General features: G+C 41.2%; 1 protein-coding gene across 1 annotated transcript in view; it reads left to right on the top strand.

Annotated features, from left to right (window-relative positions):
- Nucleotides 1-24,487, top strand: part of LOC144235777 (PHD finger protein 20) — a 124,675-nt gene that overhangs the window by 89,952 nt on the left and 10,236 nt on the right. Inside the window, exons 10-13 of the mRNA XM_077769385.1 lie at nt 10,094-10,372; nt 20,731-20,829; nt 22,182-22,346; nt 23,286-23,464. Of these exons, the coding sequence (XP_077625511.1) occupies nt 10,094-10,372; nt 20,731-20,829; nt 22,182-22,346; nt 23,286-23,464 (722 nt within the window). The remainder of the gene's footprint in view (nt 1-10,093; nt 10,373-20,730; nt 20,830-22,181; nt 22,347-23,285; nt 23,465-24,487) is intronic.

Below are 24,487 nucleotides of genomic sequence, written 5' to 3'. Positions count from 1 at the left end.
GCGCACGCGCCCTCTCTCTTTCTCTACCCCCCTTCCTCCCTTCGCCTATCTCCCCCGCTCATGCATGCTCTTGCTCTCTAAAATAAAAATTGTAAAAATAAAAGATTATTTTATAAAGAGTCATTTTGTGGGTTTTCCCCCATAAATTTCAAAACCAATACATGCCAGGAGAAATTAAAACCAAGAAAAGGAGAACAAAAATGAGGGGTGCCTGGGTGGCTCAGTTGGTTAAGCATTCGACTCTTGGTTTTAGCTCAGGTCATGATCTTACTGTTGTGGGTTTTAGCCCTGCATCGGCCTCTCTTCTGTCAGCACAGAGCCTGCTTTGGATCCTTTGTCCCCCTCTCTTTCTGCCACTCTCTCTCTCTTAAAAATAAGTAAACATTAAAAAAAAAAAAAGACAAAAGTGAAACATTCTCCCTTATGTGGATAGCATTCCCACTCTTGAAGGAGCCATGGTAGAATTTGGTGTATGGCTGGCCTTCCATCCTTTCAGACATGGTTCTGGTGCCTATATAAACATATATGTATAGGGATAACTTTGAAAAAGACACAATAATAGAATCATATTCTTCTACTATTCGATGGCTTGGCATTTTCATTTACGGTATTTTTCCATGTCCATGTCTTACCTCCTTTCACAATTACATATAATTTATTTTATTGTATGGATATTCCATTATTTATTTAACTATCCCCTGCTAAAAAATCTTTAAATTCTTTCTAATTTTTCACTACCAATTCTTTTTTATGGGCAAAGAGCCTAATACATGGCAAAAGGGAGGACTTAGGCACAGTTGCACATTTCCTACTCGCTGGTGATACAGGGTCTGTGACTCCTATTTTCCAACTGAGCGCCTAAAGCCCTCTGATGAGATGCTGGGTGCTATATAAATTCAGAAGTGAACATAGTCCCTGCCTTTAGGGAGTTGCATAGTACGTGACACAAGATTCCCACTTGAGGGCACTTGTTAAAGTAGTGTATATACTCTGAGTAAGAGGCTGAGTAGGGTGGCCAATTTGAAGAAGAGTGTGTGGTACAAGTAATGTCAGTACTCCAGAAAGGGTGGTACTTTTGGAATTCCTTAATTTGAGGGAGGGAGATATGTTGATCTGGAATGGAATGATGTTTCTGGTGTTTCTTTTGGAACATGTACTTAGTGGTGAGTACAGGATGATCTAGAAAGATGGCTGGGAGAGAGATTGTTTTGTTGAGGACTCACTTACCAGGAATGTATTATGTAAGTAAGCAGGAAGGAGGGCGGTATCATTGTCAGAAACATTTAACAGGGTCCCTGGAGGCCAGGATGCTGTCACATTAGTCACTGTTCGTGATTGTGTCCTGAGCTGGTGTGTCCTGGAATTTCTAGCCTGGGACGGAGTCACAATCTAGGAAATCTGTGTGAAGGAAGCTCTTGAACAGCAGGCGGAGGAGCCAAGGAAGGCAGCACACATTCAGTCCAGAGCAGAAGAGAGGCATTATCAGCTCCAAGCATAGCTCTGGCATTTGGGGCAGCTCTGCCATCTTGTGGAATAAATGCTCAATGATTTTTTTTTTTTTTTTAATAGTTTATTGTCAAATTAGTTTCCACATAACACTCAGTGCTCATCCCCACAAGTGTCCTCCTCCATGCCCATCCCCCCTCCCCCCACATCCATCAGTCCTCAGTTTTTGTCAGCATTCAAGAGTCTCTCATGGTTTGCTTCTCTCCCTTTCCCCCACCATTTCCGCCCTTCTTCTCCCCCTTGTTCCTCCGTCAAGTTCCTCCTAATCCTCCTATACGTGCAAACATATGATATTTGTCCTTCTCTGCCTGACTTATTTCGCTCAAATGCTCAATGATTTTTGTGAGCACGGAGTGCAGAGGTTTACACCTAAGGGATAGCATTGGTGGGATTGTTTTCCTCCCACTTAGCTATTCTGTGGCCTCAGAGTAGTTTTCCTGCATATGTAGATTTTTTTTCCTATATATATTATTTTTTTAAACATTAAAAATTTTTTTTTACTGTTTATTTTGAGAGAGAAACAGAGAGTGAGCAGGGGAGGGACAGAGAGAGAGGGAGACACAGAATCTGAAGCTGGCTCTAGGCTCTGAGCTTGTCAGCACAGAACCTGATGCGGGGCCCAAACCCATGAACTGTGAGATCATGACCTTAGCCGAAGTTGGACGCTTAACTGACTGAGCCACCCAGGCACCCCTATATTAATTTTTTTTTAATTAAATAAACTCTGTCCCTAACATGGGGCTTGAACTCACGACTCCAAGATCAAGAGTTCCAACTGAGCCATCCAGGTGCCCCTCTGTATATACATATGTTTATTTTTGAGAGAGAAAGAGAGCAAGTAGGGGAGGAACAGAGAGAGAGAGAAGAGCTAAAGCACTCTTTCTGTGCTGACAGGAGAGAGCCCAGAGTGGGGCTCGAACTGATGAACTATGAGGTTGTGACCCCAGCTGAAGTCGGATGCTTAACTGATTGAGCCACCCAGGCACCTCTCTGCATATATTTTTAATAAGTTTTTACTTTGAAATAATTTCAAATTATTTCAACTTATAAAAAAGTTGGAGGGGCACCTGGATGGCTCAGTTGGTTACATTTCCAACTCTTTATTTCAGCTCAGGTCATGATCTCACTGTTGGTGGGGTTGAGCCCTGTATTGGGCTCTGCACTGACAGCGCTGAACTTGCTTGGGATTCTCTCTCTCTCTCTCTCTCTCTCTCTCTCTCTCTCTCTCCCCCTTTCTCTTTGTTCCTCCCCAACTCTCTCTCTCAAAATAAATAATTTTTTAAAAAGTTGGAAAATTAGTACAAAAAATTCTTCTATGTCTTCAACCTGATTCCCCACTAGTTAGCAATTTGCTGTGTTTGCTTTATTGTTCTTTTTAAAAGTATTTTTTTCTGAATTGTCTTGCCATAAGTTGCAGAATTTTACCCCTAAATACTTCAATGCATGTTTCCTAAAAACAAGGACATTCTCCTATATTACTGCAGTATGATTATCAAAATAAAGACCTTATTCAAACTTCCTCAGTTGTTCTAATAATGTCCATATGGGAAAAATGGGAAAAACTTTTTTCTAACCAGGATCCAATCCAGGATGGCACAATGGATTTCATCGTCATGTTTCTTTAGTCCCCTTTCATCTGATATAATTCTTCAGTCTTTCTTTGTCTTTCATGAACGTGACATTTCTGAAGGATATGTCCCTCAATTTGGTGTTTTCTGATAGAGCCTCATGATTAGTTTTAGGTTATTGACTTTTAGCAGAAATACCATGTAAGTGATGTGTTGTTTTTAAGTGCATTCTATCAGGAGGCACATGATACCTGTTTGTCCCATTTATTGGTGATGTTAACTTTGATCACTTGGCTAGGGTTGTATCTGTTCTGCTGTAAAGCTATTATTTTCCCTTTATAATTAAAAGGTTTCTTGTGAGAGGTTACTTTGAGGCTATATAAATACTTTGTTTCTCCCTGAAACATTCACCTACTATTTTAGCATCTGTTGGTATTTCTTTTTTATTTTTTTAATGTTTATTTTTGAGAGAGAGAGAGAGACAGCAAGTGTGCAAGCAGGGGACGGGCAGAGAGAGAGGGAGACACAGAATCTGAAGCAGGCTCCAGGCTCTGAGCTGTCAGCACAAGGCTTGCACAGGCTAGAACTCACTGACTGCAAGATCATGACCCGAGCCAAAGTCAGATGCTTAACCGACTGAGCTACCCAGGCACCCCAGTATTTTTTGTCTGAAACAAATTAAAACAACTTTTTTTGATGTTTATTTGTTTTTGAGAGAGAGAGAGAGACAGAGTGTGAGTGAGAGAGGGGCAGAGAGAGACAGAATCTGAAGCAGGCTCCAGGCTCTGAACTGTCAACACAAAGTTCAGCTCAGGGCTTGAACCCACGAACCATGAGATCATGACCTAAGCGAAAGTCAGGCGCTTAACCAGCTGAGCCACCCAGGTGCCCCTGTCTGAAACAATTTTTACTCTGATGGCTGCCAAATGGTGATTTCTAGCTTTATTAATTTCTTCTACATTTTATTGGTTTGTATTCTATTATAAGGAAGAGCTTTCCCCTCTTTCTTTCTTTGTATCTGCATGGACTCATGGATTCTTACTTTGTTCTATGGGTTGTAATCTGTGTCTGGCATTATTTAATACCGACATTGTCCCAGACTTGGCCAAGTGGAAGTCTTTCAAACTGGTTCTTGTATCTTCTTCATTCTGCGAACATTTTTAAAAAACGATTTCATTTATTTTTTAAAAAAATTTTATTTTTAAGTTATCTCTACACCCCTGTGGAGCTCAAACTCAGCACCCTGAGATCAATAGTTTTAGATGCTCCCCTGGTTGAGCCAGCCAGGCAACCCCCATCTATGCATTTTTATAATATCTTTTTTCCCCCACTTGTCACCATACATAGGGTCATATACTATGGTATGGACTGGGCAACTTTTTTTTTTAATACTTAGGGATACGTGTTTTTTTTTTTTAATGTTTATTTTTGAGAGAGAAGGAGACAGCGTGCGAGTGGGGGAGGGACAGAGAAGGACAGAGATACAAAATCTGAAGCAGGCTCCAGGCTCTGAGCTGTCAGCACAGAGCCCAATGCGGGGCTCAGACTCACAGCCTATGAGATCATACTGCAGTAATATAGGAGAATGTTCTTGTTTTTAGGAAACCTGCATTGAAGTATTTAGGCATCTGGGTGGCTCAGTTGAGCCAAAATCAGACACTTAACCAACTGAACCACCCAGGTACCCCTGGACTAGGCAACTTTTTGTTTTCACACAGTGTATCTTGAAATTATATCAGTAAATGGAAAGCTGCCTCAGTCTTTTATTTTATTTTTTCTTAAATAGTTTATTGTCAAGTTGATTTCCATATTGCCTCATTCTTTTACATAGCTGATTAGAATTACATAATGCAATGAGCACTGAGTGTTATGTGGAAACTAATTTGACAATAAACTATTAGAAAAAAAAAGAATTACATAATGCAAACTTCCATAATTTATTTAACTGTTTTTCTACTTAAGGACATTTTGGTTTTTTATTTGATGCATTTGACTGGACTTGCTGTGAATATTTAAATCTGTTCATGTTTCTTTTTGATTGCCTTTTGTTGCTTCAGAGCTGATTTCCTTCACAGACTTGAAAAAAGTTTTACCTGTTATAGTATTTGAAGTGCATGTCAAAAAATTATTAAAGTCTTGGGATCACATGGTGTCATTGCTGGTAAGAATACCAGCTGTATTAGGGAGTTGTGCTGAGGGTACATATACAAGACAATGAGAAATGGCTCTTATCCTCTGGCTGGAGAAGTTGTAAATGACAGGATACAGGAACAGATCTGAAGTGCCAAAGATGGGGTGCATCAGGTACTCATTTATGCCAGGAGTTGATGGCATGTAGTCCCTGAGAGCCAGGGCCATCTGGACACCTTCCTGCACGTGGAGTGAGCTGAGTTTGGATAGAAGTGAGCACTTGGCCAAGCCTGGGAGGAATGGCAGGGAGGGGGCAAAGCCTGAGTGGAGGTGTGAGCTATGAGAGCATGAAGCAGTTGTTGGCGCCAGCAGTTGGCTGGGCAGCTACTAAGGCCTCATTGTGGATTATTAATGGGAGATGAATTTGGAAAGCAGGATGGTATTTAGATTGACATGTGCTTGGAATGCTGGACTGAGTATGGTCAACAAGACTAAATGTCATCATTACAGTCTTCTAACTATGAGGATTGAGGAACTGGCAATGGGTGTTTAAAAAAGGGTTAAATAGGATTATTATTCTTTTAAGCCACGTTTCAGAAAACATAGTTTAAAAACTTTTTTAGTGGGGCGCCTGGGTGGCTCAGTCGGTTAAACGTCCGACTTCGGCTCAGGTCATGATCTCATGGTTTGTGGGATCGAGTCCCGCGTCGGGCTCGAGATACAGAATCTGAAACAGGCTCCAGGCTCTGAGCTAGCTGTCAGCACAGAGCCCGATGCGGGGCTCGAACCCACAAGCCGTGAGATCATGACCTGAGCCGAAGTCAGACACTCAACCGACTGAGCCACCCAGGTGCCCATAGGTCAGTTGTTTTTAAACAAAAAACTGTGAGAACAGTGACAACCATGATGACATCTAATGTTCAAGTAATTTGCTGTAGTTAATAATGGGTTTTTTTTCTTCTATTACCTCAGGGAAACATGTAGGAGATTTGTGAAATAAGTATTTTTCTTCCCATTTGGTAAGGAAATGGTCTTAGAGAGGCCAGCTCTCTTGTTTAATGCTGTGGTACACTAAGGTAAAGATCATAGGAGAAGTAAAGAATGGAACCTGTCATCCATTTCAACATTTTAGAATAAAGAATGAACAGAACCAGCTGTAATACAGATAGAAAGGGATAGATTCTATAAGATTTATTTTCCATAATGTACTTATGGGAATTCAGAGAAGGCAGGATAGAATCTTTTCTGCTGAGAGGTCAAGGCAAAAACATTATGCAAGTAGGTGGCATTTGAAGGATGAGCAGCGCTTGGTTTGCGTGGGAGAGAAGTGTGCCTAACGGAACCATGTGACCTACACTGGCTGAACTGACAACTTTCATTGTGCATACAGAGGGCTTGTGTTGGCTGTCCTATGCAAAAACTAGGATATAGGGCACCCGGATGATTCAGTTGGTTGAGCGTTTGACTCTTGATTTCGGCTCAGGTAATGACCCCACAGTAGTGAGATTGAGCCCCACATTGGACTCCGCACTGAGCATGGATCCTGCTTAAGATTCTGTCTCTGCCTCTGCCCCTCTCTTCTACTAGTGCTCTCTCTCTCTCTGTCTCTCAAAAAAAAATTAAAAGACCTAACTATATAGAATTACAGCATCAAGAGTTATAAAATTCTTGGATTAAAATAATCCAGTGGAGTTTGTTAGGGATAAGCATGTAACTTCCAACATGTAGTTTGACAAAACTATTTGAGGAAAATGGAAATGCACTTTAATTACTGTTTTAAAAAGGCAGACAACACAGGGAAGCCTGGTGGCCCAGTCGTTTAAGTGTCTGACTCTTTGTCTCCACTCAGGTCATGATTTCACAGTTCGTGGGATTGAGCCCCACGTTGGGTTTTNAAAAAAAAAAAGAAAGGAAAAAAAAAAGGCAGACAACACATAATTCACAGTTTTGGTGGACAAACCTGGTCCAGCACCATGTCATGTGATTATTTAAAAACAAGCAAACAACAACAAAAACCTTTGACTGCGTTAGTAAAAGTAAGATGTTTTGAAAGGTAGGGGTAATAACTTTACTGAGTGGCCAAGCTAGGAATCTTGTGGCTGATTTGGATTTCACATTTTTAGAAGGATGCAGAGAAATGGAGCGCTTACAGAGTGGTATGACCCCAGCCAGAGCTTATGAGGGCTGGTTGAAGGAATGTTTCACTTTGGTTGATAATTACAGTTGCTGTCTCCAGCCACTTTCCATGAATGACATAAGCCTATTTACCAAGATGTATTTAATATTTGAAATGAACTGCTTTGTGCCAAGTACATATATATATTATAGCCTTCTCTCAACTCTTTGACATAGGTGGTCTATATTCCCTCTTATAGATGAGAAACCAAATCAGAAATAGTTTGAAAAATATGTACAACGTATTTATACAGCTAATGAAAGAGCTGGGATTTAAAGGAGCTGATTCCATTATGCTATATAGCTGCTAGCATGAGCATTCAGTGAGGACTGAGACTGTTGGGGACTTCTGTCTGTCTACTTACGAGCGGGTTAATTCCTGAAAGGCTGTTCATAAGTCCCATTTGTTTATAAGTCCAAAATTATACTATGTAATAGTAGGAACCAGTATTTATTGAGCAGTTAGTACATGCCAGACACTTTTCTAGGACCTTTGCCTGTAATTCATTTAAGTCTCACAGCTCTGTGAAGGAGTTACCCTTAATCTCTCCACCCTGCACTTGACGAAGCAGAGGCAGGAGGACTAAGGGAGTCAGGATTTGAACCAGGCTCTCCAGCTGCAGAGCCCACACTTTTAGCCACTGTCCTTTCTTTTCCTTATGCAAATGGCCGGTGGTGTGTACACAAAGATCCAATGTGTTTGAATTGAGAGAATGGTAATTCTCCATGGAATTGGTTTGGAGTTCTCATTGTTTTCAACTCTTAGGTTTTTTTGTTTTTTTTTTAAATTCAAAGATGTTTGTATTTTGGCATTCTTCTTTTCATTATAAGTCATTTTATCACAACCTGCGCTTATAAACACAAGCCAAAGGATGCATGAACTTACTGTTGCTGAGCTTGACTGTTGTAGTTCTCAGGTGGCAGGTGGTATTGATGTTCTCAGATGTTGGACCTCTTTACTTCATTCATATGATGGTAAGTGGGGTTGTCTGCAGTGATTTTTGAGACTGTCAAAATGGAAAAGGAATTATTAGGTTGAACCATATGAAATAGCCAACCTTTAACCTTGTTAATCTGTAAAAATGGCAAATTCATATGGTTCAACTTAATAGGCTCAAGAAGAGGAAATTCCAGAGAAACCGCTTGTAATTTAAGAAATAAATTTAGGATATATTAGAGGTTTGAGGTGGTTGTTGTTATTTCAGAATGAGCGTGTGCGAGTGGTGGGAGGGGCAGACAGAGAGGGGGAGAGAGAATCTTAAATGGGCTCTGTGCTTAGTGTGGAGCCAAATGGGCTCAATCTCATGACCCTGAGATAATGACCTAGGCTGAAATCAAGAGTCAGACATTTAACTGACTGAGCTACCCAGGTGACCCTGGAGATTTGAGTTTTGAACTTCTCCACTGACATGCTTTTCCAGTACAACCATTTGTCTAAGTATGTATTCCATTTTGTTTCATGTTACTTTTGTTAATGAAAAGAAAAGTTTTCATGTTTCTTACTGCGTCTTATTGATTTGAACCTCTTTCTTTTATCTCTTGTCATAGATAGAAAGTGATTTTAAGGCATTTTGCGTGTGTGTGTGTGTGTGTGTGTATTTTTCTTTTTACTTGTTTAAATTGCCCATGTCATGGCATACATCATCAGATCATCAAGCATACCAGTTTTATAATCATACCCTAATGCTGATTTTGAAATGTTGAGTATGATTTAGATTGAGTTTAAGAATTTTATTTCATTTGATTGTGGAATGGTATTTGAAAATGTAATCCTAATATTTACCAAACGTTCAGTGTGCTGTCTGCTTCTAATGGAAATTGTATCACTTCATTTAGGAAATATTTGATTCACCCAAGAAAGGTTTATTAGGATTTTCTTGGGTGACCTAATCAGGAGAGTAGGAAAATTTGAATTTAAAGGGATGCTCTCATTGGGGTGAGGGCATTATGAAAGGCGTCTTCAATAAACTGTTTCCAACACACGTGAATTCCTTGTGACAGCTTTATATTTTGTCATTGATACATGACGGATTGTTGCCTTCTGTTTGTTTCTTGGGGGCAGAGGATGTGTTTCAGACTTTTTTTTTTGCCTCTTTAAATTTGATCATTGAGTCCTCCTGAGTTGTCACACCTTCCAGCTCCACTCATAGGGTTATCTTTTTTTTCTTACTGAATCTCTTTGTTCAAACCAAGTACACGGTAGCAAAACATCAAAGATTTTTTGTAACAATTATACTTTCTTTGTACAAAAATCATTGTGAGATCCCTTTGGTTTCATAAAGAGATCCCACCAGAATATTCTCTAGTTTTGTCCACACACACAAATATTAGGATCATAGTAAATTTGAATCTGGTCTTACTCAAGAGTATTAAGTACTGGGTTGGGTTCCTAATTTTTTTTTTAAAGGATTTTTCCTATTCTTTCCCCATAATCTACAACCTTGAGAACTTGTGTGGCTGTTTTTGTTTTTGCAAACAAAAACATGTTGATCTTTTTATTCAGAAGATGAATCCTGGTTGAGTCTCTATTATTTACCCTGAAGTTGTATTCATTCTCTCCAGACAGTAATCTGGGGAGATGATGGCTGCTTGATGTCTCCTGCTCCATATGCTTTCTGCTCTTTCACTTTCTGTTGCCGTGTGTTAATGCATGTGTTGATATAAGTAGGATAAGCATGAGGGGTCTTTGTTTTTGTTTCTGTTCTGTTTTTCAGTAACAAATACTTTTAAGAAAACAGATGATTTTGTGACATGTAAAGCCCCAGCTGTGGACCTAGATCACAAGTTCAGATGCAAGGTTGTGGATTGTTTAAAATTTTTCCGCAAGGCCAAACTGTTGCACTATCACATGAAGTATTTCCATGGGATGGAGAAGTCACCAGAGCCAGAGGAGAACCCAGGAAAGAGGCAGGTCCAAACGAGAGGCTCTTCGGCTTCAGACAAGGCCAGCCAGGAGAGCCTGACCAGGAAGCGAGTCTCTGCCAGTTCCCCAAGTAAGTACTTTGGTTCTGTGTTGTATCTATATTATAGAGTGCTCTCTGTTGCTCAGGTCACACTGCTTGCATTTCTGACACAGAAGAAGGCGTTAAATTGGTCTGGTCCAGTTGAATCTTAAAAGATGAAAACTGACAAGTGTTCCTCACGAGTTGCATCATGAGGCTGTGGCCCTCCTGGAGGAATGGGATCTTCAGTGGTGGGGATGCCTGGAGGGCTCGGTCGTTAAGCATCTGACTTGGACTTAGGTCATGATGTCATGGTTCATGAGTTTGAGTCCCCACATTGAGTGAGCTTGTGCCCCGCTTTGGGTGAGCCCCACTTCTCTCTCTCTCTGCCACTGTGGGATTCTCTCTCTGCCCCTTGCTCACTTGCGCACGTGCACACACCCTCTCTCTCTCAAAAACAAAAAACAAAAAACTGTAATGGTGGTAGTAAGGGTTGCCATAAAATCTTGTGTTCACATCTTAGTACAAAGAACCTTTTTGGTGACCTTTTCTTTTTTTTTTTTTTAAAAGACTTAATTATTTAAGTAGTCTCTACCTAGTGTGGGTTTTGAACTCACAACCCTGAGATCAAGAGTCACATGCTCCACCGACTGAGGCAGCCAGGTGTCCCTGGAAATTTTTTTCTAAAACTTAGAGATTGAAACATTACAAATATGTGGGGGAATTTCAGAGGCCTTTTTAAAAATTAAAAAGAAATTTAATGTTTATTTTTGAGAGAGAGAGCACGAGCAGGGGAGCAGCAGAGAGGGAGACACAGAATCTGAAGTAGGCTCCAAGCTCTGAGCTGTCCGATGTGGGGCTCGAACTCACTAAATGCAAGGTCATGACCTGAGCCGAAGTTGGATGCTTAACCGACTGAGCCACCCAGGCCCCTCAGCCTTTTTTTTTTTTTTTTTTTTTTTTTTTAAGTAATCTCTATGCCCAGCATGGGCTCGAACTCATGACCCTAAGATCAGTAGTCACATGCTCTTCTGATTGAGTGAGCCACATGCCCACAGAAGCCTTTTTAATGAATTTCCAGTAAATTCTACAAGCCCTACAGCTTCTTTTAACCTGAAATTATAACATTGTTATATATTTCTGGCTGATAGTTTCTCCATTGTAATACATAGGTATTAAATGATATATGGAACTCCTAGGACATTGTAACCATATTCCCAAGAAAGTATGAAATCAGGTTTTAAAACAGTAGGGCAAGCCTGTGTCAACTAAGGTGATATCTGACCCTGTGAGAGATCAATCCTCAGCCATGTTGTGAAGATATAGTGGGTCAGGGTCAAGGTGGAATCTCTTAGTCATATAAGATGCATTATTTATTAGAAATATAATATGAGCCACATGTAACTTTTTCTAATAGCCACATTTTATTATTTTTAATTTTAATTTTTTAAAAATGTTTATTTTTGAGAGAGAGAGACAGAGAACTAGTGATCACGGGGGAGGGGCAGAGAGACGGGGACAGAGAGACAGATTGGTCCCCTGTCAGATCTCTGGGATTTGATTCTCTCTCTTAACTAAAGGATCCCTTTCACTGTGATTTGGAAATTTGGTGAATTTGGGAATTTTTGCCTAGCAGTTTTCTTTTTAATAACATGATCTGCTGGGGTGCCTGAGTGGCTCAGCCTGTTAAACGTCTGATTCTTGATCTCAGGTCAGGTCTTGATATCAGGGTCATGAGTTCAAGCCTTGCTTTGGGCTCTGTGCTGGGAATGAATACTACTTAAAAAAACAAACAGGGGTGCCTGGATGATTCCTTCAGTTAAGCATTCAACTTGATTTCACGATTCGTGGGATTGAGACCCGTGTCAGGCTCTGTACTGTTAGGATTCTCTCTCCTAGGATTCTCTCTCCCTCTCTCTCTGCCCCTCTCCTACTTGTGCACGCACGCTCATGCGTGCGTGCACTCTCTCTCTCTCTCTAAATAAATAAACGTTTAGAAAACAAAAAACCCCACAAGACTGGCAGGGATGGACAATATAAAATGCTTTAGTGGGGGTGCCTGGCTGGCACCAGCAGAAGAGTGTGCAACTCTTGGTCTTAGGGTCGTGAGTCTGAGCCCTATGTTGGGTGTAGAGGTTACTAAAAATAAAATAAGATAAATAAAATAAAACAAAATAAAATAAAAGCTTTAGGGTGAACAGATGGGTATTTTAAGTCCTTGTGCTTTAACCTGTTACTTCCCTGCTAGTCCTTTGTAAAACTGGTCAGTTTGGTGGTAGAATGGGCCACATGGGCCACTCACCCACTGTCTGGGGGATAGCCTGGTCATTCCTGTACCCTCTTAGATGGGAGAGCGATTTTGTGCAGCCAAGAAGGAACACACCTCTGTCCTCCTGTCAGGTGGACATAGACCTCCTGGATGATTTCACAACTCTCCTGTGCCTGATTGCTGAGATGGCCAGCAGTTATCAGGCTGAAGGAAACCAGCCAGTTTACCTTGCTATATTCTAGGTGGGAAAAGAAAACCCTGGCCACTAGTCCTGCCTGTGCCACTAACCAGCAGGAGCCTCAGTTATAATCATTGGTGAACTGGGGTCAGTACACATGTTCATCCTTCATCATGACACTGGCTGTCAATGAGAGCAAACATAGGAGGGTATTTAGAAGACTCCATAGACCCCAGGCCTCCAGAAGGCACCCCCTTTCAGGCATCTCCCCTCACTTTCTCCCATCAAAGTCTCCCTAATCCAATAACTAAATTTCTCAAGATTTGAAAGATTAAAACCAGCTCAGCTATTTTCAACANGGGGGGGAGGGGGGGAGGGTGGGGGTTTCCAGACATGAAGTGGGTTCAAGTGGGGAGATGTTTCAAGGTGAGACTCTGACACCAGGCAACCTGTGTTCTAGTTCACAGGCATTGTGAACTTGACATTATGCATAAGTGGAAAACACATAGAATATTACAGAACTTGTGCTGTTTGGTGAAAATTACTGTAAAGAAATACTCTATGCTGAGTGCTCTGATTGTGGCAAATGGAACCTTGAGATCTAATAGAGTTCTCACATCACATGGAGATTCCTGGTGCTTCTGTTCCATGAGGACCAGAAAATGCTCTGTAGAGATTATTTTTCAATCCTCTCAATTTCCCTGCTGGTTTGGTTGAGCAGAAGAAACTGTTCTGGTCTGAGTCTGTACCGAATCTTAGTAGCAGTCCTGCTGCTGTTCACTTGTGATCTGAGCTCTTCACAGTTGTGATTTCCTCATTTCTAAAGTGGTGATGTAGGGTCAGGCATGAATGAGACAAGGCCCTTTCACATGAGGAGAAAAGCCCATAATCAGATACAATAAAAAGAGCTAAGGTTTATATTAGGAACATATAAAGTGCTATGGAAACAAAGATTCACAATTCACATTGTCTGTAGAGCAGGAGCTGGGATGTCAAGAGGACAAGGTGACATTTGAGTTAAACCTTAAAGTGTGAGGGTAGAGGGGTTGGACCAAGGCCAGGGAATAGGAACGTATTCCCATGCTGGGACCAAGCAGAGCAGAAGTTCAAAGGCATTGAGGAGAATAAATGGCTATGATTGTTTGTCCCTAAGATGGTTCTTCTGACTCTGGCCTTCAGATGTTTCCCCTTCCCTTAGCCAGTCCTTTTGTCACATAAGTGACTTTGGAAGGTCAGTTTAGATTTGCATTTGCAAATGAGGTTTTTCAGAATAAATCCATTTAATAAATTCTCTTCCATTGGCAAGTCCAAGCTTCCTTGGTATCTGGATTTGTTTCTACATAGATGAGTTGAGTTGTGAGGTAGCTGTTTGTGCCAGAAAGAATACTCTAGAATCAAAGGGGACCTCACTTGTGTTTATCTGTTGTTACATCCATTTGGTTCATATTCGCACTCAGGGTAGCCTTTGGCTGTAGGCCTAAATGAGTCTTGGGGCACTGGAGTGGGCCCTTCTTTGTCTCCATCTATATCTTGTGGCCCTAGACTTGCCTTCTTACAGGGACATGCGCGCGCTCTCTCTCTCTCTCGCTCTCTCTCTCTCTCTCTCCTTAAAGGGAAAAGAATTCTGTGAGCTTAATTAGATTATGGTGTCTAAAAGAGAGAACGAAGGTGGCCTGCTTCAACCAGACAGGTTTATTTCCCTCTCGGGTCAAACTGCAAGGTGCCCGTGGTGGCTTTGTTATGGATCTATGAAGTTGTCCGAGGCTTGCTCCTTTTTGTGTTATTCCTAGGTGTTGCTTTCTCTGTGTGGTTCAGAATTGCTTACCACTTTGCTTGTCTTTCAGCTGCTGGGAAGGAAAGGGTGGGACATATCTCTCTTTTTTAGGGGCACAACCCAGAAGTGGCATACCTTATTTCTGTTCATAGCCCATGGGCTGGAACATCTGTATCTGGCCCCACCTTGCTCAGGGAAGCTGGAAAATGTACTCTTTTCTTATGAAAGAAATGGAGAAATGGGTATTAGAGAATGCAAGGCAGAAGAATGCAAGGCTTAATAGGGGGATGGACACGTGCAGCCTGAAGAGACAAGTGGCCGTCCTAGAAAAGCCTCACCCTCCCCAAGTGATAAGCTGTTCTCTGATCCAGAGCCTTGCAGGAAGTCGCTCTTTTTGCAGCCAAGCCTGGGCATTTGGGCAGCAGCTCTGCAGTCAGGCCCATATTGTTTGGCTCATGGAACAGTTGGCCAAGCTTTCCAAGGAGAGAGCTCACAGCAGACAATCATCACCCTCCAGAGAGAACAAGATAACAGTGAGAATTTGCCATGTGCTAGGCACTGTTCCAAGCTCTTTCTTTTACTGTTTTATTTAATTCTCAAAACAAATCCTATGAGGTGTGGGTTATTGTGCCCAGTTGATAAATTATAAACTGGGATGCAGATGAGATGGATTAACTTGAACCAATATATATACATCTTAGTAGGTGGTGGAGCCACAATTTGAATCTGGTTGCAGAGTCTATACCCACTCTAGGCTCTGTGTCTTCTGTCTTTTAGGATTCCAAGGAAGGGTGCCCTGCCCCTGGGTCCTTGAGTGGGGATTGGGAGTGCCTAATCCGAATGAGTTTGGCCTCTTGTCACCTTGTCTGTCCCTGTAATTGAGGGAATCACCCGCATTAGCTTAGTACCTGCTGGACAGCTCTCCCTGTGAGCTCTGCCACCTTAGGCCAGATTTGGCTTTCCAGTTTTCAGCAGAAGCCAGTGTGAGCCTCTGAAGGCTTTCTCTCTTCCCTCTGCGCTCAGAGAACACGGGCCTCTATATAGAACAACTTCCTGAGTTATCTCTTCTTTTTACCTTCATTGTTTACCCCTCTAATTGAAGCCTCAGGAAGGACTCTTTAAAGCTTAAAGTGACCATATTTCTGACCAGCTGCAGCACTTGGGATGGTTCTAGTTACAAGTAACAGGAAACTCTATTTGAATTGACTCTACAATAAAGAGGGTGTGTTGCTTCACATAATGGGGAAGTCCAGGGGACATATGGCTCCAGGACTGTCTTACCATCTCCCCTGTCAGTGCTATTTTCAGGTTGAATAACCTTGTATCATTTGGATAACCAAGTATCATTTAAGCCCCCATACTGCTTCATTCAAATCTAATGAGAATAAGAGTATATCCTCTTTATGAATGTTGGGCCAGAGTCCTACATTTGGGTCAGATCAGTCCATTTCGATCCCTGCCTTGAGCCAATTGGCCAGGCTCAGGTTATCTAAGCCTAAGACTGCAACCAGGGAATTACTTTTACTTGTTTGACTGAATATGGAGTCAATCCTGTTCAAAGCCCTTACATGCTGCACAGTGAAGAAGGGGTAGAAGAAATTCCGGGAGATACCCACAATGTCTCCTACATGTAGCAGGTGCAGAGTGAGAAAAGGAAACAGCATAGCTAGGGAGTGGGTGGTGGTGATCTTGAGCTGCAGAGTAGATCCATGACCTGGGCTAGTTTCCTATTTCAAGGACAATGCTTAGTACCCAAGACTTGGAGGCCCAAGTCCTCTCATAAGTTTGAGTTCACCCTTTCTGTTCAGTAATATATGTGATCTTGCAGCTTCTCTGAATTTCACTCTTCTTCTGTTGAAAGGTAATGATATTTGGGTATAGTTATATTTTATGCAAAATTACCAATTTGAAGGCATATGATAGAAAATCTTATATGCAAGATTTGAATAAAGCAAATCCTAAGAAGTTGAGAAAATTCATTAACCACATGATTTCAAGGCTGGTAGGCCAGTGAGAGTATTCATTTTATATCTTCATTTTTTGGGAATGTTAGCCATGAATTACATGAGTTTGAATAATGTGGAACTTCAGGAATCCCTTGTGTGGAATGAACTGCCCCAACCTTCTCTTACTGTGTATTTGGTTCCCTAGAGGATGTGATTCTGTTTTATAAAATGTGAAATGAAAAATACTGTTGTTAGAGAAGCTCAAAGAAACTTCGATACTTAGATGATAACTAGGTATGCCCTGGCACTTGGCCATTTATAACCTATATTTAGATCTTTCTCAAGGATGCAGGAGCAATGTGGTCTCACCTCTTCAGCTGCTTCTGCTGCTGATGGGATTAATTCTCTTAGCTTTTCAATAAACTAATGGGTATGGTTACTTTACTTTGGAAGTCATTAAAACTTGAATTTACAAATAAAAAACTGGAGGGGTGCTTGCTTGGGTGGCTCAGTCAGTTAAGCGTCTGACTTCAGCTCAGGTCATGATCTCATGGTTCGTGGGTTCGAGCCCCGCATCGGGCTTTGTGCTGACAGCTAGCTCAGAGCCTGGAGCCTGTTTTGGATTCTGTGCCTCCCTCTCTCTCTGACCCTCCCCTGCTCATGCTGTCTTCTTTCCCTCTCTCTCATAAATAAAACATTTTAAAAAAATGAAAAACTGGGTTGGGCAACAGTTTCTATATGTATGTGGGTGAAGATACATAAACTTAACTCACACCTTTGCTCAGATGTTTCCAATGGCCGACTTTTTTTTAATACGGCCCTACATGATCTGCCTCTAGCCACATCTTCTCTCCCTCAACCTAATTCTAATTTCACTTCCAGTGGAGATATACTAGCTTTCTTGCTACTTACTGGTTTCAAATTTCAGTTGTTCACTGCTAATATATGAAAAAGCAGTGGACTTTTGTATATTAACCTTGTTTCTTTCAACATTGCTATAATCACTGTTAGTTCCATTGTGTTTTTTGGTTTTTGTCCTTGGTCAGTTCTTTGGGATTTTCTACATAGTCATGTCTATGCAAACAAAGATGGTTTTATTTCTTCCTTTCCAACCTGTGTAGTATTTCCTTTTCTTATTGTACTAGTTAGGATGTCTAGCACAATCCTGAATGGAAATGTTGAGAACATCCTTGCCTTGTTCCTCATCTTAAGGAGAAAGCATTCAGTTCTTACCATTAAGTATAAAGTTCGCTGTAGAGTTTTTGTAGCTGTCCTTTATCAAGTTAAGGAAGATTCCCTCTCAATTTTCTGAGAGTTTTTATTATGAGGAGTGTTGGATTTTGTCAAATACTTTTTCTACATTAGTTGCTACAGGATTTTTCTTCTTTAGCTTGGTATAGTGGATTACATTAATTGATTTTTGAATGTTGAGCCAGCCTTGTGTACCTGGAATAAACCCTACTTGGTCATAAGTATATCATTTTTAAATACATTGGTAGGTTCATTTTGCTAATATTTTTGTATCTGGGTTCATAAGAGATACTGGTCTATAGTCTTCCTTTCTCGTAATGTTGTTTGTCTGATTAGAGAATGCTGGCTGCATAAAAAGACTTAGGAAGTGGTCCCTGTGCCTATTTCTTCACCACTGAAAGCCTGCCCCTTGAGTCATGCACTTGCTGCCCCCCTGCCTGGAAAAGTCTTCTCCCCAGATTTCTATGTGTTTCATGCTCTCCTTTCAAGTCTGTGCTCAGATATCCTTTTCTCAATGGTGCGATCTCTGATTACATACTATTAAAATTGCAAATCTCCTCTTCCCTCATCTCTGCTATTCCCTTTCTCTGCTTTATTTTTTCCATAGCACTCATCATCTTCTAAAATACTATATAATTTGTTTTCTGCTGCCACCCACTAAATAGAGCTCTGTGAGGGTGGAGGTTTTGCCTTTTTTGTTGTTGTTCATTACTGTATCCCTCCTCCCTAGAATACCGCATGGAACATAGTAGATGCTGAAATATTTGTTGAGTAGATGGATTTAATTCATGACTAATAATGTAGTTGTTATAGCCAAGAGGATCTGCAAAAATGAGTTTTGTTTTTATATCTGAGGAAGAATGTCCCATATCAGAGGAAAGTAAATATTGATAGGTTTTATAAAATTTGGGAGGCATTTGACTATGTTTTGCTAATCAACTGTATTACCTTGGCCAAGTCAACTTATTTCTTTGGGCCTTTGTTTCATCTTTTTTAAAAAAAAAAATTTTTTTAACATTTATTTATTTGTGTGTGTGTGTGAGAGAGAGAGAGAGAGAGAGAGAGAGAGATCGTGAGTGGGGGAGGGGCAGAAAGCGAGGGAGACACAGAATTCAAAGCAAGCTCCAGACTCTGAGCTGTCAGTACAGAGCCCAACTTGGGACTCGAACTCACAAACCGTGAGATCATGACCTGAGCTGAAGTTGGACGCTTAACTGACTGAGCATCCAGGCGCCCCTGAGCCTTAGTTTCTTAGTCTTAAATTGTATTTTTGTAAATTAGATGTAAGGTCTTTTCTAAAGTTCTTATTTGTTGAACTTTGTTTCTCAGTTACAGAGTATTTTAACAAGGAGGGAACTTAGAGATCCCTAAATCCTATATTCTTTAGCCAGTAGATTAACTTTTGCCTGGAGAGCCCAGGCTTAACAGCTAGTAGGGCAGCTCACTATCCTCTCTGATGGTTCCTGGATGCCCGTTTAGGAGAGAGGCCTGGGTTGTGGTGCTGACATGGTGCTGAAGAGCTAGATGAACCTGCTGAAAAGTATTCCATTGTATGGACACAGCACAAGTAATTCGTTCATGCTGATGGAGGTTTGGGTAGTTTTTACTTTGGGTGATTATGACTACAGCTTCAGTGAGCATGCATGAATAAGTCTCAGTATGGCACATTATCCCTTCTCTTGAGTAAACATCTAGGGGTAGAGTGGGTAGGTCATAGAATGTGTGTGCTTAAACACTTCTTAATATCTACAGAGTAAGGCATGATCAGTTATTTGAAATGCTACAAATACATCTGATAAGCTAAACAACTGGACTTTTGCAATGGTAAGGCTGTTGTTAACTTTGAAAACTGAAAACAGTCTCAGTAGAGTGGTAGGTGGGAAGCTTTTTAGAATGGAATTAGGAAAAAACTGTGAAGTGAGAAGTTTGGACAAGGGAGTGTTGATGACTTGAGTTTATTTACTGTGAAGATTAGCAGAGAATGAAGTTGTGGTATTTGGTTTGCAAATTGTTCATTTTTTCCCTAAGATTTTCAAAAATGTTTATTTTTGAGAGAGCACACACAAGCAAGGGAGAGGGATAGGGTGGGGGACAGAGGATCTGAATTGGGCTGTGAGCCTGATATGGAGCTTGAACTCACGAACCTGTGAGATCATGACCTGAGCTGAAGTCGGACGTTTAACCGACTGAGCCACCCAGGCACCCCATGAATTGTTCATTTTTAAGTGGGTTATTTTGTGTTACATGAATTGTACTGCAATTATAAGAGAAAACAATTAAAAAACAAAGTCCTGACATGCTGATTGCACCTTAAGCCAATTAAATCAGAATCCTTGGGGGGTGGGACCTGGGCTTTCACTTTTTTGTTTGTTTGTTTATTGTGAGAGTGGGAAAGTGCGCATGTACAAGTGTGAGCAGGGGGAGGGGCAGAGAGAGAGAATCCCCACTCCGGGCTCAAACCCATGAACCTGAGATTATGACCTCAGCTGAAATCAAGAGTCGGATGCTTAACCAACTGAGCCACTCTGGCAGCCCTGGGCATTCATTTTAAAAAAAATCTCTCCTGGTGATTACAGTATGTTGCCAGTGAGGAGCTGTGATTTAAGTAGGGTTGGCAAACTTTATCTGTAAAGGGCCAGACAAATATTTTCAGCTTTGAGGGCCATAAGGTTTCTGTCTTCACTCCTCACCTCTGCTGTTGAAGCATGAAAGCAACCATCATCAACATACAACAAATGAGCATAGTGTGTTTCAATAAAACTTAACATAACAGGCAGTGGGCCAGAGTTTGCCCACCAGTGATCTAAAGGCTAGATGATGGGAAAAGGGGTTCCAGAGCCCTGAGGGGTTGGAAAGTGACCTAGGCTGAACCAGATCCAGAACTCTGTTTTATTGCCCATTTTAGTTCACATTGGATATACACTTGAGAATAAACATCTAAGTGTGTTGAAAACAAAATGTTAAAAAGCCAATACTTGTATTTAATTCCAGCTGCAAAAGACAAGGAAAAGAATAAAGAGAAGAAATTCAAAGAATTTGTGAGAGTGAAGCCAAAGAAAAAAAAGAAAAAGAAAAAGAAAACCAAACCTGGTAATTTTTCCCCTGGGGTGTTTCACTTGGGCTTCCTACCTTGGGATCGGGAGGGCTTACTTTCTTCCTATTCCTCGCCTCTGAGCCTGCACTGAGGAGAGGAGGGGCTGGTGGGCCTTTACTGCATCTTGTGGGATCAGCCTAGCATGGACCCTGGCAGAGCAGGAGTCTGCTCCCCCTGGGTGTTACAAGGCCCATTGGCATTTAGGAAGGCCTTGGCTGCATTGGCCAGTGTGCCCTGTCATAGGATAGTGCACATGAAAGTATTATAGTAGGAGAGAATATGCAGATGAATGACTGTATTTGTTTGCATATGCAACTCTTTGTTGTTGTTTTTAAAAGATTTTATTTTGTTGTACTTTATTTTATTTTATTAATTATTATTTTTTAAGTAGGTTCCCCGCCCAGTGCAGGGCATGAACTCATGACCCTGAGATCAAGATTTGCGTGCTTTACCAACTGAGCCTGCCAGGAACCCTTAAAGATTTTATTTATTTTTTAATGTTTTTTTTTTTTTNTTTTTATTTTTTTTTTTTTTTTTTTTTTTTTTTTTTTGAGAAAGAGAGCAAAAGTAGGGGAGGAGCAGAGAAAGGAAGACACAGAATCCAAAGCGGGCTCTAGTCTCTGAGCTGTCAGCACAGAGCCCTACTCGGGGCTTGAACTCATGAGCTGTGAGATCATGATCTGACCTGAAATTGGATGCTTAACCAACTGAACCACCTATGTGCCCCCAAAGATTTTATTTTCAAGTAATCTACACCCAACATGGGGTGTGAATTTATGACCTTGGGATTAAGAGTCACATGCTCCACTAACTGAGCCAGCCAGGTGCCCCTTTTAAAGTTTGTTTTGTTTCGTGTAAATAATTTCTATACCCAGCTCAACATAGGGCTTGAACTCACAGCCCCGAGATCAAGAATCATGTGTTCTAGTGACTAAGCCAAAAAGGTGCCCCTTACATACACAACTCATAAACACTTATCTCTGAACCTTTCAAGAAAGGATTACTTCTTGAAAATTTTGTGTATAGGTCCCACAAAAATGTTAAGTGTTCCAACCTTGGGAGCTAAAGGGATGCCAAGTTTTATTATCAATGTATCTTCTGGCTTAGAAAACCAACCTTCTCAGAAAAAAAGGGAGAAGGGTGTTGGTGAGGAGGAAGCTTTTGGTTTTGAGGTTCTTCAAGGTAACTGGAAGTATTAGTCCCTAAATCTGTCCTCCACACCCCTTTGTAGTTGCTCCTCAGCCTTTGAGTTGTTTGAACAGCAGTGCTGTTGGTTGAATGGGATTGATTCTGGAATGCCTTGATGAATGTGTGAGGGTACTAATTCCTTCCTGATCCTGTTCTTCAGAGTGCCCTTGCAGTGAGGAAATCAGTGATACATCTCAGGAACCTTCTCCACCCAAGGCATTTGCTGTCACCAGGTGTGGGTCCTCACATAAGCCTGGGGTCCATATGAGCCCACAGCTCCATGGCTCAGAATCTGGAAACCATAAAGGGAAAGTGAAAGTATCTGGTAAGAAGGCTATCTGCTGACTTCATCAGTTGGATAGGACTACAGTCTGAGAAGTCTGGATTTATGTTGACACTGTAACTTCCCAGGTCCTCTGCAAGTACAGTGGGTTGTATTTTCAAAATAAAAAACTACATCAAATAAAACAAAGGCTATTAGCTGTGCCTTTCCTGAACATCCCTTTTCTCTAACTTTGGTCTACTTTGGCTTTGGTTGAATGCCATGCCAGTGTGTCTATAATCAAATCCATTATACCACATCCTCTTGCACACTTGCCCCTCTCAATCCTCCATTTCTTATTGATGGACTCTGCATTTAACCTGGTTGTTTATGGAAATCTGAGTCAACTTTGAAACTTCCTCTTCTTCAGCAACTTAGAGGGTTATTGTGAGTTTGGAAGGGGTTGATAAATCTATGGAAAACACTTAGAACGGTATCTGGTACAAAATAAGTGATCAGTAAAGGTTAGCTGTAATTATAACTTATCAGGCACCAAGATCTAGTGATTCTAGTTCTGGTTATCCCTGGAATCTGCCCACTTCATTTCCCACTGTCTACAGAGTTTTTAAGGTGTCTCTGGATGGACTTGATGGTAAGTCAGTTCTTGGCTGGATGGAATGAGGTGGAGGAACATATTTGAGTCATTAGCATGACGATCTGTGTGGTTGATGGGGAGTTGCACCTTCTCTGCCATTGTGCTCTGTGATCTTGAGTAGCCACTTACCTTGGGCTTCACTCTCAGTAAAATGAGGAAATGGAGTTTAGTTCATTTGGACTGTTATTAGATGAGAGGCCCAAGGAATAGATTGAAATTCCCATTTCCCAGCTCTGAAAGTTTATAGAATGGGGCTGTAAGTTCATTTCCACTCTTGACATTCTAGGTTTTTAAAAATTTTATAACTATAATTTAAAATAGTGACTTTTTTTTCCTTTTTCTCTCAGAGGAGGATAATCTGAGCGAGTCCTCTTCTGAGAGCTTTCTTTGGAGTGACGAGGAGTATAGCCAAGATGTCGATGTGACCACCAACCCAGACGAGGAACTTGATGGGGATGACCGCTATGATTTTGAAGTGGTTCGTTGCATCTGTGAGGTTCAGGAGGAAAATGACTTCATGATTCAGGTAGGTAGAGCTTCCAGGAGACAAACTTTGAGAAACACAAACTAGTCCTTAGAGGGGATTTTGAGGGACTGCAGTTTGAGGCCAATAAACACAGTGAGTCATGTTAGAAGCACCAGCCAGATAGGCAGTAATAGCAGCAGCACTTTCAGCTTTACATTGTAGTTCAGCTTCTTCTGAATCTCAAGCTGGTATAAATAGCCTTATTAGTGGAGTAAGAGAGGACTTGAGACCTCACTGAGTCTAAAAGTCTCCTGCCCTGCTTGGGGCAGCTGGGACCCACAAATGGGAAGAGCTTTGCCTGTGGTCACACAGTGAGGAGTTGAATAGCAGAGATCCAAATCTCTGGAGTGGCAGCTGAATCTTCCTATTACTTCCCTTACTTTCTCTCTGATGTAAAATTTCTGTATGGCCTAAAGAAATGGAGGCCAGTTTTATAACTTGTTTGTTTCTTGTTCTTTATTTTCCTAACATTTATATCTGTCATCTCCATCTCTGGATTGTGCCTGTGGGGTAGGCCTCCTCTGCTGCCTGGGGAGACCATCACTAGCCAGAGCCTGTTTGCCTCTGGCCCTTCTCTTGCTCTTAATGACAGTTTGGTGGAGGTGGCTGCTGTCTGGCTGACTCCAAAGGCTGTCATAAATACCCGCGTGTCTTGGCAGCTGTCTGGACTGTCTAAGGAACCTGAATTTTTAAAGTAAGTCATGGTTATATTGGTTAGGATTCTTTGGGTGTCTTCTTTGTTTTTGAATAGCTTCATGGTAGTCTCTGGGAATTCAGAGTAGTACATGAACGGTTTCAAATAGTACCTTATATTTATGACCTTTTGTAAGCCTCAGGTCAGTGGTTTTCAAACCTTTTCAACATCAGAATCCCTTTTCCTAATGAATTCTTTCATATAATCACAAAATGTCTAACACAAAATGTCTAACAAGTTAAATGCAGTAGTTTGAAAATTCAGAATAAGTCATCTTCACTTTTGAGTTCAGAAATATGAGTATCATGCTTTCCTTTTTTTTTTTTTTT

The sequence above is a fragment of the Crocuta crocuta genome, unplaced genomic scaffold, assembly GCF_008692635.1.
Source record: "Crocuta crocuta isolate KB4526 unplaced genomic scaffold, BGI_CrCroc_1.0 scaffold445, whole genome shotgun sequence".
NCBI lineage: Eukaryota > Metazoa > Chordata > Mammalia > Carnivora > Hyaenidae > Crocuta > Crocuta crocuta.
Note: the sequence above shows the minus strand (reverse complement) of the source record. Positions and strands in the feature narration are given on the sequence as shown.